At 32.3% G+C, this 19,537-nt stretch overlaps 1 protein-coding gene across 1 annotated transcript in view; it reads right to left on the reverse strand.

Annotated features, from left to right (window-relative positions):
• Positions 1–19,537, reverse strand: part of LOC126885269 (dynein axonemal heavy chain 5) — a 356,025-nt gene that overhangs the window by 307,519 nt on the left and 28,969 nt on the right. The window contains exon 9 of the mRNA XM_050651757.1: positions 9,500–9,647. Within this exon, the coding sequence (XP_050507714.1) occupies positions 9,500–9,647 (148 nt within the window). The remainder of the gene's footprint in view (positions 1–9,499; positions 9,648–19,537) is intronic.

The raw sequence follows: 19,537 nt of genomic DNA on the forward strand, positions 1-19,537 counted from the left end.
AAAATTTAATAGGTTTTGCCCGAAAATTGCTTAATTTTTTGGTTATTTCAAGTTGAAAAATTCGATTTGGAATTTGACGAATAGGAACGTATTTTTGATGAGCTACAACTTTTCTTTTACTAGTTTTATAGACTTTCTGAACATTTTTTGCTTTTTTTAATGCTACATTTTTGCTAATGAATATTTTTTCGATACAATTGCTCGAAAAGTATTGACTTAGTTTAAAAATTATATAGAACAAAAGTTTTTTAGAGTTAGTCAGTTGATCCATTTTGGGACTTACTTTAAACGCGCGTTTTTTACCCTCGATAAGGGGTAACTGTAACTGTCACCCCCCAAGTAAAAGCAACCAACGGTACAAGTTCAACTTTGAAGTAGACAGTAAGTAGGACTTAAAACCAGATTTTCATGCAATTCGGAGTTGACTCTGAAAATTACACTCCAAAACGGTCATTTACTGGGCTATTGTTCATTTGTCCCGATCTACAACCCTAAATCCCGATTTGTTTTTGCTTATGTACCGACTAAAAACAAATCGGACCTGGCAACACTAACTGTACCTTTCATTTGCAATTTTCAAAATTAAAATCGATTAATTACCACGGCGTCAGAAATTTTTTTAAATAAACAATAATTTTTGGTGCTACGCGCAGGACAGCGGTGTTCGATTTACACAGGTTGATTTCTACCAAATTTTTTTCCAATCTTTATCTAATATAATATTTTCTTACTCTATATTTTGTTGTATTTTAATTTTTTAATTCCACAAAAATCAAACTAATTTTATTATTGTTTGTGAAATATTGTTTAAACAATTGCATATGTTTAAAAATAATAAACTTTTATTATTTAAGTTAAAATATATGAACAAAGAAAGTTTTTGCTAATAAAAGTGGTATTTCAAAGGATAGAGTATGTGTTTTTATTTTGCAATAAACAAATTTATTTATTTATATCGAAATGTCATAAAAATTAAAATGTATCAATCATTATCAAAGGTCATTGGAATGCCCAATCAGAGCAACCTATCCGCTGTCCTGCGCGTAGCACCAATAATTAATGTTTATTTAAAAAAATTCCTGACGCCATGGTGTTAAGCGATTTTAATTTTGCAAAATTGCAAATGAAAGGTACAGTACACTTCTATATGCAAAAAAATTTTTAACTTGCTATCTGCTTTATTTTTAGTCCTGTAACATTTTGAAAAAATGAATTTCTTTTACGAAAGCTGGATTGCAAAATTTATTTTGCAAAATTTATTGAACCGATCTTAATGAAATTTACAGTATTGTTTTACTGTATCATAAAATTTTTCAGGGTGAAATATGAAGGTCCTAAGTGTAGCATAAATGGTTGAAAAACGTAAAATGCGAATACTTGTTTTCGTATGTTTTTTTCACAATTATTGCTATTTTGCAACAAGGATGACTATTTCTTAAATTTATAACTAATTCTATATTGTAGGAAATTTAATTACGCAATTTTTATGTCAGTACAACTTTTCTCGGAAATGAATACTTTTAAAGTTATAATCAAAAAACCAAGAAAAAAATCGAATTTTTCCTTAATTTTTTGACATTTTGATTATTTAAACAATGTTCCGGACCTTTTTGAGAGGGAGGATAACTCAAATATTATTATTTGATTTATTTTCAAGCAATTTCTGCAAAAAAATTTGAGTCACCTCTCAACGTCCAAATGTACTAATATTTTTACAGATGCGCCCTGGTCTACTAGGCATATGGCCCGTTTTTAGTATCCCATTAAATATCTTAAAATAGAAGAGGATCCGATGCTCATAAAGGCATACGGCATGAAAGAACAAGAAAAAGAAATAGAAGAGGAATAGACGATGTATAGCATTATCAGAAAACAAGCAGGGAAAAGGGAATAAGAAACTAAAAAAATAGATTAGACAATATATTTATAGTTAAATAATATAATAAATTTTGCTACGAATTCGCATAATATTTCATGATAATTTATAAACTGATTTGCACAATTTAGTTTCTGAAATAGATTTTAGATTATGTTTTGAATATTTGAATATTTAATGCTAGGTACGTAATCAGTGGCGGCGCCTGGTGTAAAATATTGGGGGTGCACACATAATGTTAACATATAAAAAGACCTTGAGACCCTATTTCCGTAGGTAAAGGGTTTTGATTGTCTTCAAACTGTAAAAATCAAAGGACCTTATTAAAAGTTACAATAAATAATGTATTTTATTGACTTAAAATTATAATTTAGTGTTTAAATGTTACAAGCAAGTTTTGTAACGAAAGTCAGTCGCCTGTTATTTTTTAGATAAATTATTCACAAACAAATTCAGTAAAATTTGGAATTTATTGAATCATTTTTTTTTATTGAAAACATTGCGAGTGCAGTTAATCGATCCTGGCCCATAGCTATTCTAAGGAAAGTTTTGATACGTTTCAATGCAGAGAGACATCGTTCTGTTTCTGCAGTTGTCACTGGCATCGTAACAAGTACATAATTGGAGAATTCCAATCTGGAATTCCAACTGGATAGTTAAAATCGTATCTTCTATTTTATTCATTATGCTTCCTCTTCTCCAAAGATGTGCTTCACACCTACACAATTTGTAAGTTTTTACACAAATCTCCATTTTAAATAATCATTTATAATCCCGACGTTTGCACTTTGGTACATTCTTAATTAACAAATTTGGTTTCGGCATTTTTAATTTTTCTTCTAAATATAGTGAAGAAAATTTAATTAATTTTAAATATTCCACCCTAACAATTACGTCCACAAATCCTTCCATTCTTAATATAGTTCCGAAATTCGAACTTCATGAAAGCAAAATTTAAACATACGTATGCCGTGCACGTTAAAAACACCAAAGATCATGCGATAAGATCACATCCAAATTGTGATCCTGTGGCCATCTAAACTTGCGGGCTATAGCGGGTAGCGGGGTGAGTTATATTTTGTCATATGAAAAGTCATTGGTATAGGAACCACTGCATGTGAGAGCGGTGAACACGGGGTTCTGTCTAAGGCCTCGCATCCGTGAACTTTCTCCTTTGAAATAGAATAAAAATAATTAAATGTTACCTATTAGATATTTATAAACTCCTTGTATCTGTTATTTCGAATTTCAATTACTGTATAGTTAGATTAAAATGTTATTTATAGAATGATAAATATTACATATTATATGAATGTTGGTGTGAAAATAATTTTGGGGGTTCACGTGCACATGTTCACTTATGGAGAAACCGCCACTGTACGTAATACAAGCAGAGCAAATGAACATATCTGGATATATTTGAGATGTGCTTAAACCGAAATATATTTAGTATGTTCATTAGAGGATATACTAATAGGAAATAATAACACATTAAACAAAATAAAATTAATCATCCATATGATTGTATACAGATTATAAGAAGATGTAAACAAAAGAATTATTTTATAGTAAAAGTAATGGAACCCACGATTTTGTAGTACCTACTCTTAAAAACTAATTTGACTCAAAAAAGTTACTAAGAGTGGTGAAAAGTTTCTTTATAAAGACTTGCGTTGGGCGTGTTATTCTGAAGATAATTTAACAACTCTCTATTTCAGGCCGTCACGTATTAATAAAGAAAAATTTAACTCTGTTAAATATCGAAGAAAGAGAAAGAAGCAGGCAAACTTCAATTATTAAAGCTGCATGGTGGGCCAGTTCCAATAAGCAAAAGGAATAAGAAAAATCTTAAACACCTTGTGCCTTCTAGATAAACCATTTTGGCGTTTTACTCAAGGGTTGTTAGTAGCTGATGTTCCAGACATCGATCATATTTAGTGGAGATCGATCCTGATGAAGTTTAGATATTTTTAATTCTATTTTTATTTATAGTAACAATATATTTATTTAAATTTTGTGAAATTATTTTAGCAGACAAATAAGTCATCGGGAAATATGTCTAATACACATCAATATTTAAGCTATCTTGAGTTATGTCAAACTTGCACTTAAAGTACAACTGTGAATATCCGAATGTCACTCAGTATCCTCTAAAATTTAATCTATGGTAACTAATTATATTTCTGTATAGCAATATTCTCCTGTTATCGTCAGTGAAAAACGCACTAATTATTATTTTTTTATTAATTTGTCTTCCGGTCGCGCAATGCCATCGAAGTTAGCAAAAATTGTGAAAAACCTTAATTTTTCATATTTTTTTTAAACAGGCCAGATGGTTTTAATTGCGTTCCTAAACCATGAATTAACTACTAAAAGTATGTAAAATTAATATAAATGCACTTTTTATACATTTGTTTCATATCTTCCCGTCGCGCAACAAAATACAAAATGAGTAAAATTAGTAGTTTTTGCAAAATTTCAAAGTTTAATACAATTTAATCATACGATTTTTAGAGATGCTATAGTTTAACCCTTAAGTACTAACATCTTAAATCAATGGCGTAAACACTAACTAACCGCCTGACAGACGGGTTTAATATTTTAGTGGTAATTTTTGTTTCTTGTTAAATATTTTAATGCAAAAAATATCTCGATGACTTACTGAAAGTATTGATTATCTAAAAAACACATTAATTAATCTAGTTTTTCTGTATTTATTATAATAAAAAACATTTATAAGAAGAATGGAAGGATTGTTCGTGTACGTTTTTAGTCCTGAAAAAAGTGTGATAAAAATTAAACAAATTAAAGAATCTTAATAAAAATTTATAATCGAGTTAAACAAAGCGTAAGAAAAATTAAAATAAAAAGGTTTTTAAAAAATGTTTAAACAAAAAAAAACTGACAGGTACTATAGTTAGTACAGTAAAGCAATGGTAGTCAGTGGCAACATTTTCATCACAAATTGATTCCACTTCGCTTATGTCGTCTTCTACCTCATCAAACCATTTCAAAAGAGGTTCCTCAGGGTCTTTATTGACTTATTTGATGTTTTTTGATGAACTGGGACACATTATGTGTAATGACGAACTGGGCACAAACACTAATACCCCGTCTATTAGACGGAAATCACACTTTGAGCGTAAATATCTTTTGAATAACAACCTGCAGCAAATTGCCGAATTCAATACTACTAAAGAACAACCCAACTTGAAAAGTCATAAATGGGCGACCTTCAAAATTTTCTAGGAAGGGAAATATCCCACTTTCGACAAGCGATGCCGTCTGAGAGACGGGGTGTTAGTACTTAAGGGTTAATTCAATTACAATAATATATTTAAAATTCAAGCATATAAGATAAATTTTGATATTCAACTGGGATTTGGTCGCGCAGCTTCGTCAAGAACAGCAGACTACCGAGAGGCGAGGCGAAAGTGACGAATTCCAGCGAAGCGCGCAGCCACAAATAGAGCTACATGTGGGAATACCTCTACAATGGAGTATTTGTCTTCACCATTACAACGAACTGCCATTACGCCACCTTTTCCAACACTTAGATGAAAATACAACAGGCCCAATAGGATATTTCGAACCAATTGGAAAGGTCCTACCTGATTGTGAAAGACTACCATTATTGATTTTAATCATATTGATTGTGAGATTCCAAAAGTTGAAATCAGAAGTCATCAAGTCAGGACATTGTTCAGAAGACTTTGTAGTACGTGATCCTGGCCCAATGTCACATTCAAGATGGCTTACTACTGAAAACCGATTTTTGCGTTTCTACATAAGTGTGTCCAGCCCTTCTTAAATCTGAGAAAGATTGTCACATTCATTCTCAAATGTTATATGCCTATGTGGTTTGCCATAAAAATAAACCACAAATTCACAAATGGGCCTAGACATGATTACAAAATCATTGAATCTACAAGGTACTTACCTGAAGAGCTTCTTTGTTGATCCCGTTTTACAACGGAATGCTTATCTCGAACTAATTTGCCCATCCCGAAATATTACTTTTGGCTATGGTAACTGATTAAAGAAACCATATCCGAGAGCTGGGCTTCAGGAGTATCATGAAGGCAAAGCAAGCAATATCTGAAAGTGGCATTCTATCAGAATCTTTAAACCACCACACTTAAACTTTGAAGCTAAATAGTACATATTACCGTTGATTGAAATATTAATATTATTAATAATTAACGATATTACGAAATCATCCAATGGAACACCAGTACACTTACTACCCTCCACTGTTAAGAACATTGACTAATGAAGAGATAAAACAATATGTGAGCAATGACTTCAAGCCTGTTATGAGTATAGATACTTTCACATGCCATACACAGGCAGTTGAAAGATGCGTTAAGCTAGTAACCGAAGCTTCAAGTAAAGTGTGTGGACACAGTTCCAGAGACGACTATATTAGAACCACATTATTGCACCGCTCAACGATGACAACTTTGACATTGGGCCAAGATCACGTACTACAAAGTCTTCTGAACAATGTCCTAACTTGACGACTTCTGATATCTCAAGCAAGTACAATCGGTCCTTGCTCAGAATACGCTTGTCAACTTTTTGAATCTCACAATCGATAGAAATAAAATCAACAACCGGTAGTCTTTCACAATCAGGTAGGGCCTTTCCAATTGGTCCGGATATCCTATTGTGTCTGTTGTATTTCCTTCTAAGTGTTGGAAAAGGTGGCGAAATGGCAGTTCGTTGTAATGGAGAAGACAAATACTCCCTTGTAGAGGTCTTCCCACATGGATCTCTATTTGACGCTGCGAGCGCTTCGCAGGCATTCGTCACTTTCGCCTCGCCCCTCGGTAGTTTGCTGTTTTTGACGAAGCTGCGCGACCGAATTCCACTTGAATATCAAAATTTATCTTATATGCTTGGATTTTAAATATATTATTGTAATAGAATTAAACTACAGCATCTCTAAAAGTCGTATGATTAAATTGTACTAAACAGTCAAACTTTGAAATTTTGCAAAAACTACTAATTTTACTCATTTTGTATTATGTTGGGCAACCGAGAGATATAAAACAAAAGTATAATAAGTGCATTTATATTGATTTTACATACTTTTAGTAGTTATTTCATGGTATAGGAACGAAATTAAAACCATCTGGCCTGCTTAAAAAAATATGAAAAATTAAGGTTTTTCACAATTTTTGCTAACTTCGATGGCATTGCGCGACCGGAAGACAAATTAATAAAAAAATAATAATTAGTAGTCCAGAAAGCCACTGCGCATCCGCTAGGGAAAATATTCTAATTCGTATTTTTTGAACAATCTTACTCAAAAAGGCCTCCTTTTAACAAATTTGCATGTTGCCAGGACCAAAAGGTGGTCAAAAAATTTTTAAATCTTTTTTTTTGTTTTTTTCCTAAAATTATTTTTTTTGCATGGAAAAAAGTTTTTGTTTGGATCATTCCAAACAGAAAAGGTCTTTAGTGACTTTTCTCTAAAAATGATAGTTTTTGACATATAAGCGAATAAAAATTGAAAAATTGCGAAATCGGTCATTTTTAGTCCTCAAAAACTATGTGAAAAACTGAAAATTTGAATGTTGCCAAGGTAGGTAGATATTCTTTAAACATCGATTGATGAAATCCCTAAGAGTTTTTTGCAATACAATATTCAAAACTTCTTTGTTTTTTAATTGCTAATCAAGCGTGCGCGACACTATTTTCCACCGACAGTATGGTGCAAATGAAAGGAATAAATTCGTTATTTCGTAAACCGGCGACTTTAAGGAAAAATCCCGAAACAGGTCGATTTTTATTTTTAAGTTATGATATTGTGGCATATATGGTATACTAGTGACGTCATCCGTCTGGGCGTGATGACGTAATCGATGATTTTTTTAAATGAGAATAGGGGTCGTGTGCTAGCTCATTTGAAAGTTTCTTCAAGTCTCTATTCAGTAATACAAACATTTACATAATTATTTATACAGGGTGTCCAAAAAAATATTATTAAATTAAATTATTTGACAAAAAAAGAAGTAGAAGGGGACCCTGTATAAATAATTATGTAAATGTTTACACTACTGAATAGAGAATTTAAGAACCTTTCAAATGAGCTTCCACACGATCCCTATTCTCATTTAAAAAAATCATCGATTACGTCATCACGCCCAGACGGATGACGTCACTAGTAGACCATATATGCCACAATATCATAACTTAAAAATAAAATCGACCTGTTTCGGGATTTTTCCTTAAAGTCGCCGGTTTACGAAATAACGAATTTATTCCTTTCATTTGCACCATACTCTCGGTGGAAAATAGTGTCGAGCACGCTTGATTAGCAATTAAAAAACAAAGAAGTTTTGAATATTGTATTGCAAAAAACTCTTCGGGATTTCATCAATCGATGTTTAAAGAATATCTACCTACCTTGGCAACATTCAAATTTTCAGTTTTTCACATAGTTTTTGAGGTTTAAAAATGGCCGATTTCGCAATTTTTCAATTTTTAATCGCTTATATGTCAAAAACTATAAATTTTAGAGAAAAGTCACGAAAGACTTTTTCTGTTTGGAATGATCCAGAAAACCTAAAAAAACTTTTTTCCATGCAAAAAAAAATAATTTTAGGAAAAAAACAAAAAAAAAACTTTTAAAAAATTTTTCACCACCTTTTGGTCCTGGCAACATGCAAATTTGTTAAAAGGAGTCCTTTTTGAGTAAAATTGTGCAAAAAATCTTAATTAGAATATTTTTTCTAGCGGATGCGTAGTGGCTTTCTGGACTATAGTGCTTTTTTCACGTCTATACCAACGGCAACTTTTGTGCACTATAGCGATCTGAAATAAAAAAAAGTTTTTTTCGAACCACCCTATTATAGATAGAAGAAATAAGAACAGACCAGACATTGTCAGAATCAATGACACCGAATAGGTAAATTAGTTTGTGTAACTGAGCACCCTCATAACCAATTCCGGAGGATTGATGGATATATTTGTGTATCTGAGCACCATAGATATAAAGATAAGGTTTGTAAAAACAATGGTCTTTTTCATTTTTCTATATGGATCTAAATGCTAGTCTTTGTAGGAAGTTGATTGATGCAATATATACGCGTTTGATATATTTTGCCGGCAAAGAAAGTTGTGAATACTCTGACCCGCAAGAAGAACCAACGAGTCTACTCTTAGAGAGCTGCACGTTACAATTCTGCTTCGAAACGTTGTAACAGAAAAAATCACCCCTTCCTTTGATTATGTGGTGGATAGAGATGATCTGGAGAAGCTGACATTGCAGGGGATGGTGCTAAGAGTGAGAGCTCGGGGAAGATCACCACCAAGGTATGTGAACCACATTACAAAAGACATCAGAACTCCATTATACCTTTGCTTCAGAGTTGCAGAGGATAGAGAACGTATAGATAGATAGAGACAGTTTAAGAGAATTCATTGAAATTCAAGGTAATACTCCCAATCGGATTACTGACGAGGAAGAAGTTGTTGTCAAAAAGGTACTTTTAATTTCTTCAAAGTAATTCTGCAATTTTGCACGACCCCATAAACATTGTTTCGACGCTTCTGAAAAATTTGTTACGTGGACTTATGTGCTTATTCACGGGAGCCAGAGATTTACAAATTTACCTGCAATAGGAGGAAATAAACGGGGTACTGGTGGATCATCCTTTTGCTTTTTATACATTTTTACTATCCGCTCTACTTCCTTTTCACAATATCTTAATATTCTCTCATACTTCTCTTCCATTTTTGCCAACGGAATTTTTTCGCTGACCTAAAAGCAATAAAAATTATAAAAATCACTTCATCTTTCCTCCTTAGAGGTCGCTAATAGCATACGATGGTAGAATATTTAAATATATTTACCAACCAATCTGTGCGATTTGATTCAATTCAGTCTTCTTTCAAAGCGTCTTTGATAACGGGTAAACCTAGGAATACGTGAGAGACCGAATTGAATCAAAACGAAACCGGCTATTTTTATTTGGTTTCACGCTATACTCAGAATATTTCGGACACATAATGAGAAACGGCGCTACATACAGATTGCTAAAGGTAGTAATCCTTCAAGGTAAAGTATTAGGAAATTGAGGAATTGGGAGAAGAAGAATATCATGGTTAAAAAACCTGAGGAAATGGTTCTTCACAATAACAACTAATCTGTTTAAAGCATCAGTTAATAAAATAATTATAGCCAGAATGATCGCCAATATTCGAAACGAAGAGGCACCAAACGAAGAAGCCGCTATACTCGGCGCAGAGTACAAACAGTTATCGGTTTATATGGGTAAATTGCTGATGCTTTGGTGGAATAGATTCCTAGCATCGCCCAATGGCATGGATATGCCTCAGGTTCACAGTTACTTTAACTGTTATCGACACACTTCATCTTTCCTCGTCAGATGTCGCTATTGTCATACGTTGGTAGAATATTTAAATATATTTACCAACCAGTCAGTGCGTTTTGATTCAATTCAGTTTTCTTAAAAAGCTTCTTTGATAACGGGTAAACCTAGAAACACGTGTCAGAGAATGGTAAGAGACTCGAATTGGACCAAAACGAAACCGTCTATTTTTATTTAATTTAATATAAAAAAGTTTTACAGTTTGAATATCAGCATAATAGGAGAAATTTAACGAACATATCAGAAGAAATATTAAAAATACTCCTCAGTCCCCAGCAGTCGTTGCATTGGACGGCCTGTAGAGACAACTTAATTTTAAGATAAAAACTTACCATAAAGAAACCAATCGGGGAATAGTCCAAGTAATGAAGCTTAAAAAAGGACAAAACCTCGCAATTATTACAGAATGGATCGATTTGCTTGAAAATTTGAGAATAAGTAGTGGATAGTCCAAGGATCAAAATCTATATCATGCCAAAAGGCGCTTTTACCATGGGGGTGGTTGACACCCCACCTCGGGGGTGGAAATTTTTATTACATTTTGACCGCAAGAGTTGATAAAAACATTCATTATAAGCAAAACACGTTCTATACAATTTTTTGATAAAATTAATAGTTTTCGATTTATTCGCTATCGAAAGTGTTAGTTTTACATATACAGGGTGTCCAGAAACTCTACCGACAAACGAAGACAGGAGATTCTTCAAATAATTTTAAGATAATTTAACCCAATTCACTTAGTCCGAAAATGCTTCCTAAGGGAGCTAGAGCTCTTTGAAGATGGAGTCTTGTAATTAGTTTTTCTTAAATACCTCCAGAACACTTCTATTTAGAAAAACAAAAATTGGTACGCATATTTATCTACAAGATATAAATCTAATCCATCCATTGCAAATTTCTAGTACCGATCATAGGCGTCCGTTTTGGGTAGGGTAACGGTTATTTTATTGCATAACTTTTTTATCTTTAACTTTTATGAATTTCTGACACTGGATTATGAAATTGTGAAGTATTCTAGTACTAAAAAATACTCCTGTTTTAAATCGATAGGACACACCGTTTTCTAGAAAAAACGATTTGAAAATTTTTCGCTTTTTAAATTAAAAAAAAAATTAAAAAAAAAACTGTTTAGAAAGACGAAAACTGGTACATTTATTTATATTCCAGAGATAAATTGATTTCATTAATTGCGAATTTCTAGTACTGGTCATAGGTGTCCGTTTTGGGTAGGTCAACAGTTATTTTATAGCATAACTTTTTTGTCTTGAATTTTTGAGCATTTTTAACACTAGATTATTAAATTATGAGGTATTCGAGTACTAAAAGTTACTGTTACTTTATGTTGGTAAAATACTTCGTTTTTGTTGAAAAGTTCTTTAAATTTTTTTTCAAATTCCAAAAACGAAAAACTTTCAAATCGATTTTTCTAGAAAACGGTGTGTCCTACCGGCTTAAAGCAAGTGTACCTTTTAGTACTAGAATACCTCACAATTTAATAATCCGGTGTCAAAAATGCATAAAAGTTAAGGACAAAAAAGGTATACGATAAAATACCGGTTGCTCTACCCAAAACAGACGCCTATGACGGGTACTAGAAATTTGCAATGGATGGAATCGATGCATCTCTAAAAAGTAAATGTGCATACTAATTTTCGATTTTCTAAATAGAAGCGTTCTGGAGCTATTTAAGAAAAACTAACTTCATGGCGCCATCTTCAAAGAGCTCTAGCTCCCTTAAGAAGCATTTTCGGACTAGGTGAATTGGGTTAAACTGTCTTAAAATTATCTGAGGAATCTCCTGTCTTCGTTTGTCGGTAGAGTTTCTGGACACCCTGTATATAGAAAAAATCAATGTTTTTAATCAGTTTTCTGCTAAAAACTCAAAAAGTTTTCGTTTTATCAAAACAACTTTACTTAACAAAAATGTACCTTTTGAAAAAATAAACAAAACCGTTTTTTATTTTCTTTGAGACCAATAGTAATCGAGCTATACTTTATAATATGTTGGCTCTTCTTCGTCAAATGCTCGATATTGTAGTTTCAAAGTCAAAGGACGGAAAACTATGCATTTTTCGAGGATAACTTGTTGAAACTAATTTAAAGTATTTAAAAATATGTATCTCCAGAAATAAAAAAAACTTCTAGCTAAAAAATTAAGTGACTTATAATGAAAAGAATGTCAGTCCCTATTTTTTTCAGCAAAAAAGTGATTGTAAACAACCCCCTAATCACCACCCTAATTAAAATTTTTCATTGACCTGATTTGAATTTCTTGATTTATGTATTGTTAATAGGTTCTGGAAGTTTGATCGGCTTAGAATGATTAGTTTTTAAAAAAATGGAGTTAAAAGTCAATAACGAGTTTTTGTAGTTTGATAAAAAATGCCTTTTTCTTCAGAATAAAAAGATTATCATCAGAGATACGAAAAAATATTTAAATATGAAATTGTAGCTTATTTAATTCCCAAGAAACTGGTTTGCAAAAAATTTTTTTACGACAAAAATTTAGTGAGCTATTGACAATTAAAACTTGGAATATCATGCAAAAATAACCTTACCAACCCTTTCACTGCCACCTCTTTTTGTGACTGAGTATTTTTAAAGGATTTAATATTAACAGCCTTATAGATCTTGTAAAAACCTGCAAAATTCTTTTTTAACGGACTTTTAAGATAAAAAATACAAAAGTTACGGTTAAAAAATCAATATATTTTTTTGAAAAAAAAGGAGAAATCCAATTGGAAGCATAATAATGTAAGTTAGCGGTGTTTTTAGTCATTTCCCTTATTAATTCTTCTTTATTTATGTATTATTAAGAGATTCTAGAAGTTTGACTGGCTTAGAATGATTAGTTAAAAAAAAACTGAAGTTTAAAGCGAATAACGGATGTTTGCAATTTGGATGATTAAATATGAAATTGTAGGTAATTTAATTCCCAAGAATTTGGTTCGATAAAATTTGTTCTACGGCAAAAATTGAGTGAATCGTAAATGAGTATACCATCGAAAAACATTGATTTTTTAGCACTTTCGAATAGTGAATTGAAACATTGAACACTTTCTTTAGCGAATTAATCGAAAACTTTTAATTTTATCACAAAAATGTATAGAACATTTTTTGCTTATAATGAACGTTTTTATCAACTTTTGCGGTCAAAATATAATAAAAAATTTCCAGCCCCGGGATGGGGTGGCAACCACCCTCATGGTAAAGGCGCCTGTTGGCATCATATATATTTTGATCCATGGACTATCCACTGCTTATTCTCAAATTTTCAAGCAAACTGATCCATTCTGTAAAAATTGCGAGGTGAAAAGCTTTGGTTCCTGGACTAAAATAGAATGCACGATCATAGCCAAGAAGTCAATGAGATGAAGATCCGAGGTCAACATCAAAACTGTTGAACAGGCAGTTGACTCACGGTTAAAATATCTTGAAATTAAATTTTTCAATAGTCACATTGCAATATTTGTTGATCTTACAAAGGGTTTAAAATACCTAATTACTCCAGGGAAATAAGGCAAAAATATACCATGTTCGGGACACTTGAGCAGCCAGGTTTCAAATGGGTTTTTTGGATAGTATATACCTAATACATTATACATGTAAAAATGCCCGTCACAGTTCGGACGAGAAATTTAGTTATTAACAAATAAGTGTCAAAAATGGCAGTTTTTTCGTTTAAATCGCTACAGGTAAAATTAGGGTAATTAAATATCTTATTTATACTGTGATTCTTTTAGTAGATGAGCAAAGGTTTAAAATGGCAGTTTTGGAATTTCGGTTCGATCATTTGTTGCCTTAGAAATTGCAAAATAAAAACTAAAATTTCGAAAATAAAAAAATTGCTATAACTTCTGTGAAAATGACCTTAAGACTTTCATATTGCACAAAGAGTTGAGAAAAACAGTCCGTATAATGCACAACAAATTTTAAGACGATTCGTCAATTAGTTTAAATTTTATTCAATTTGTTTATCCCAATGAGCTTTTTCTTCGCAATATTGTTGTTCAGAAAATAGTAATGAAATAGCAATCCTGTGAAAACCAGATGAAAGAAGAAAAGTCATGTTTTCAAAGTGTTTTAAAAAAATCATTAAAAAGTCATTTTTATCATTCCGAAAACATTTTACTAAAGTAGGGTCATTTTTAGTTCATAAACAATTTGAATAACTTTGTTAATATTGACTGTAGAATAAAACTACTTTGGGATTTGAAAAGCTGGTATTTTTATACGAATTTTCAAAAAACACTTTTTGCCTAGGTTAATTACAGTCAAAGTTAGTCACTTTTATTATTTAATTGACAGCTACTTTGTTTATAACAATTAAGCAACCCAACTAGCGCCATTTCGAAGTTGAAGGTATATAGTTTATGTGTAAAAGTTTGAGTAAACTTTAAGCTTCAACAGAGTTGTTAATAAAGCTTTAAAAATAACGTTCTAACGAAATCGATTTGTGGTCGGTGGAAATGAGTAATAAAATCAGTGCACTCAAAAAATAAAACTGATTCTTCAAACATATGCTGCGATTAATATCTCCAGAGTTGTTTGATGGATTTTAATCATATTTTTTTTAAATTGTATGTACTCGTAGTCTTGTAGAGTACGTTATGTACGTAAATCCCCACCTAACATTTCAAAATGTTAGGGGGAGTTCCCCTTATCACTCAGTGATATGAAAAATAGATTACGACCGATTCTAAGACCTACCGAATATACATATATAATTTCATAAAAATCGGTCAAGCGGTCTCGGAGGAGTATGACAACTAACACTGTGACAGGAGAATTTTGTAGATATAAATATATAGATGGGTATTAACAAATAGGGGTTGGTGATGGTAAAGCGTAAATTAAGAGTTGTGTGTATTTTTTAATCCTACATCACATAAAATTAAGATAGACAATTTTGTCCAAAAAAATTTAAAAAAATGTCAGGGGGGCAACCCCCCTTATAACTTATGGGTATGAAAAATAGATTAAAACCTATTCTCAGTCCCATAGGATATACTTGTAAAATTTCATAAAAATCGGCCAAGCCGTTTCGAAGTAGTATGGTAACTATAGTCGGTTCGCTAAACTCAGACGCAACTGGCTAGATATTTTAGTCGATATTTTTTTTGTTTTTTGATAATTTTGCAAAAATTGGCAAAATTACTAACTATTTAGTGATTATTAACTATTTAGTAATTATTTTTTGCCAATTTTACTAAAATTGGGAAAATTACCGACTAAAATATCTAGAAAGTTGCGTCTGAGTTTGGCGAACAGACTATAACACTGTTACACGAGAATTTTTTGTATATTGAAGTAACTGTGAATTAAATAATAAAAGTGGCTAACTTTGACCGTAATTAACATAGGCGAAAAGTTTTTTTTTTTGAAAATTTGTGTAAAAATACCAGCTGTTGAAATTCCAAGTTAAATTTATTCTACAGTCAATATTAACAAAGCTATTCAAATTGTTTTCAAGCCAAAAATAACTCTACTTTAGTAAAATGTTTTCGTAGTGACAAAAATTACGTTTTAATGATTTTTTTAAATAATTTGAAAACAATGCTATTGTTCTTTCATGTGGTTTTCACATAATTTCTATATAATTATTATTTTCTGAACAATAACATTACAAAAAAAAGCTCTTTGGGATAAACAAATTGAATAAAATTTAAACTAGTTGACGAATTGTCTTAAAATTTTTTGTGCAATATATGGACTCTTTGACTCAACTTTTTGTGAAATATAAAAGTCGTAAGGTCACTTTCGCGAAAGTTATAGCAAATTTTGTATTTTCGAAATTTTAGTTTTATTTTGCAATTTTCGAAGCAACAAATGATCGGACCAAAATTAAAAAATTGCCGTTTTAAACATTAGCTCATCTACTAAAGGAATAATACTATAAATAAGATATTTAATTATCCTATTTTTACCTGTAGCGATTTAAACGAAAAAACTGCCATTTTTTACCCTTATTTGTTAATAACTAAAATTCTCGTCCGAACTGTGACGGGCATTTTTGTATGTATAATGTATTATGTATATAGTACCCAAAAAACCCATTTGCAACCTGGCTGCTCAAGTGTCCCTACAAAAACCTTATTTCCCTGGAGTAAATACCTTATCAACAAACCAACGATATGCAAAATGGCCAGAACATCGAGGCCATGGGTGAAAACGATATGTATAAATATCTTGGAGTAAAGCAAGCGCGGAGAATTGACCATAAACAAATGAAAACAGAGATAACTACTGAGTTTATACGAAGAGTAAAACAGCTGCTTCGCTCACACCTTAATAGTAGAAATTTGTTGCACTAAACACCTACGCATGTTCCGCGCTTAGCTATTCATTTGGCATTGTTAAGTGGACAAAAACGGACATAGAAAATCTTCAGCGAAAAGTAAGAACGCACCTCACAAAGGCACAAAAACACCATCCAAAAAGTGCAGTAGAAAGAACGACATTACCACGGAATTTAGGAGGAAGACGACTTATGGATATAGGTGAGCAATTAGACAAACAAATTGCTAATTTAAGATCTTATTTTCAGATGCAGGCTGAAACATCTACTCTACATCGCGCTATCTGCGCAGTAGATGACACAACACCGATAAAACTGAGGGAAGCAGAACTGACTTTATTATATGTATAGGTAATTTATTTGCTACGAATAAACTCCATTATTATTATTATATTATTATTAATGATGGCTTTAATTTTTATCCCTAACGGTTCGAATTTCTTTATCTTAATTTAATCCCCCATTCCAACCCTTTTTAAAGTTGCGTCATTCTTCATCTAAAATTTTTTAAATATTTAAAATAATGATTAAAAAAAGAGTAACCGTGCGGAGCATCGGTATGGCGTTTATTCTTACAATGATGGCTTTTAGTTTCATCCCCGTTGGTTCGAATTTCATTATCTCAATTTACTCCCTCCATTTTAACACTATATACATTTGCGTTATTCTTGATCTGAAAATTTTTCTGTACAAAAAACTAATTTTAAATATTTATTATGACGTTTATTCTTATAGCGATGGCTCTTATTTTCATCCCTATTGATCCAAATTTCATTATCTTAATTTAGTCCCCCCATTTTAACCTTATTTACAGTTGCGTCATTCTTTATCTGAAACAAGGTCTAAAATGGTGCGTATTTCAATAACGACGCAACTACCCTGTGGTGGCTCAGCACATAGTTACAGTTATGTCGCTTTTGTATCATCTGTACACAGTATTTTTAGAAGTTAATTACACAATAAACAGGAACTGACAAAATTTGCAGTTACGTCATTCTTATTACGAACCGGCGATGTGGTGAAGAAAGGATGCCCAATGCATGGAGGAAGAGCGTGATGGTATCTCTTTATCTTTATACAGTAATTCAGGACTATAAGGACTGTAGAGGGATAAAATTAATATCTTACACAATAAAAAATTGGTAGAGAACTGAAAACCCAAGGTTGAGGAGGGAGACATCGATAGAAGAAGAACAGTTTGGGTCTATGCTAAGAAGGAGCACAACTGATGCCTTGTTTTCTTTGAGACAGTTAATAAAGAAATACAGCGAGAAAAAAGAGATCTACAATTATTTGTAGATCTATTTGTAGAATTATTGGTGATAAGTGATAACGATGTGTGTTTGATATGTGGCTCAAGACGTAATAAGGTAAGAAAAACAGGAGCGAAGTCAATAGTGTAATCATATGAGAAGAGTGGAGCAGAACTTTGCTAGAGGGAAAACCAGTTGGAAATCGCACACGGAAGGCTGCTGAAGAGATTCAGAAGGCTTTATTTCCCAAGGAAAGTTACTGCAATTAATCGGTACTAGCAGATCTAAAAATCCTAAACACAAATAAAAAGATAAAAAGAAGAAGAAAAACTAGTATTACTTCTTATCACACGTTATAAAGTTACTTTAAAGATAAAATATAATTTTACTGATTTAAATAAATATATTTCATCGCCAACCGTCACTAAAGCCATTCATTATTAGGGATGGCGGTTTTTGACAAAACACCGGTTTTCGGTTATACCGGTTTTTTTTGCTTACGGTTTAACCTAGCGGTTATAACCGGCCAAAAAAACCGGTTTTTGGAAAAACCGGTTTTCGGTTTTTTTAATCCAATAGGTTACAAAGTTACATTTACAATAAACTTTAGTTTGCGATATTACATTCGACTCGATATCAATATTATCAAAATTAGTACATACTATCGAAAGAACATGTATTACTTTTAACACGTTTGTATATTTGTAGAAAAGGTACATTTTAACTCATTTAATACTTCCTGTATGAGCAGGCCCGGCCCTAGGGATTTTGCCGCCCTGGTCAAGGTCGGCGACCGCCGCCCCCTTGGCAGACCGAAAAACTCAAAAATTTCACCATGGCTCTTAATTTGCTGAAATCTATCACATAATGCATTAACGGTTGTGTCTATAATTTTTAAATAAAAGTCAACTTTATATCGTGTCTTTGGATCTAGGTCCATACTTTCATCTTCAGCCTCATAGCCAAATTGTCTTTTCACTTTTCTCTTTTTTGCTATTACTGTGCCTCCGATTTTCGGGTTCTCAATTTCTAACTTGCGTCTGTCAAATAGCCCTGGAATTTTAAATCACTTCCGAGAGACTTGATACTGAAAGCTTGATGTACTCCCATATCAATACATATAAGTCTGGATCCCGCGTATGAAAATAAAGTTGATTAATAGCAAGTTGAAAATTTGTTAATAGCTTAAGGGTGTCTAGTCGGATAAACTTTGATATATGGAAACACTGACACAGGAGCGTTTTAATTGTGGAACAGGTTAAAAATTTGGAACGGTCACACCACGAAAACGGCACATTTATTTTGTCCGACAGAACAGACTTAAACTCTCCGAACAGAGATTAAACTCTCATGCAAAAATCATACTGCTATTTATCACCTGTCATAATTCCTGTCATTTGGCATATTCTACATGTTCCGCTCATTAAAACGCCCATTTGGTGATAAATAGCAGTCTGATTTTTGCATGAGAGTTTAATCTCTGTTCGAAGAGTTTAAGTCTGTTCTGTCGGACAAAATAAATGTGCCGTTTTCGTGGTCTGACCGTTCCAAATTTTTAACCTGTTCCACAATTAAAACTTCCCCTGTTTCAGTGTTACCATATATCCAAGTTTGTCCGACTAGACACCCTTAAGCTATTAACAAATTTTCAGCTTGCTATTAATCAACTTTTTTTTCATACGCGGGATCCAGACCTAATATCCCATAC

The sequence above is a fragment of the Diabrotica virgifera genome, chromosome 5 (genome assembly GCF_917563875.1).
Source record: "Diabrotica virgifera virgifera chromosome 5, PGI_DIABVI_V3a".
Lineage (NCBI taxonomy): Eukaryota > Metazoa > Arthropoda > Insecta > Coleoptera > Chrysomelidae > Diabrotica > Diabrotica virgifera.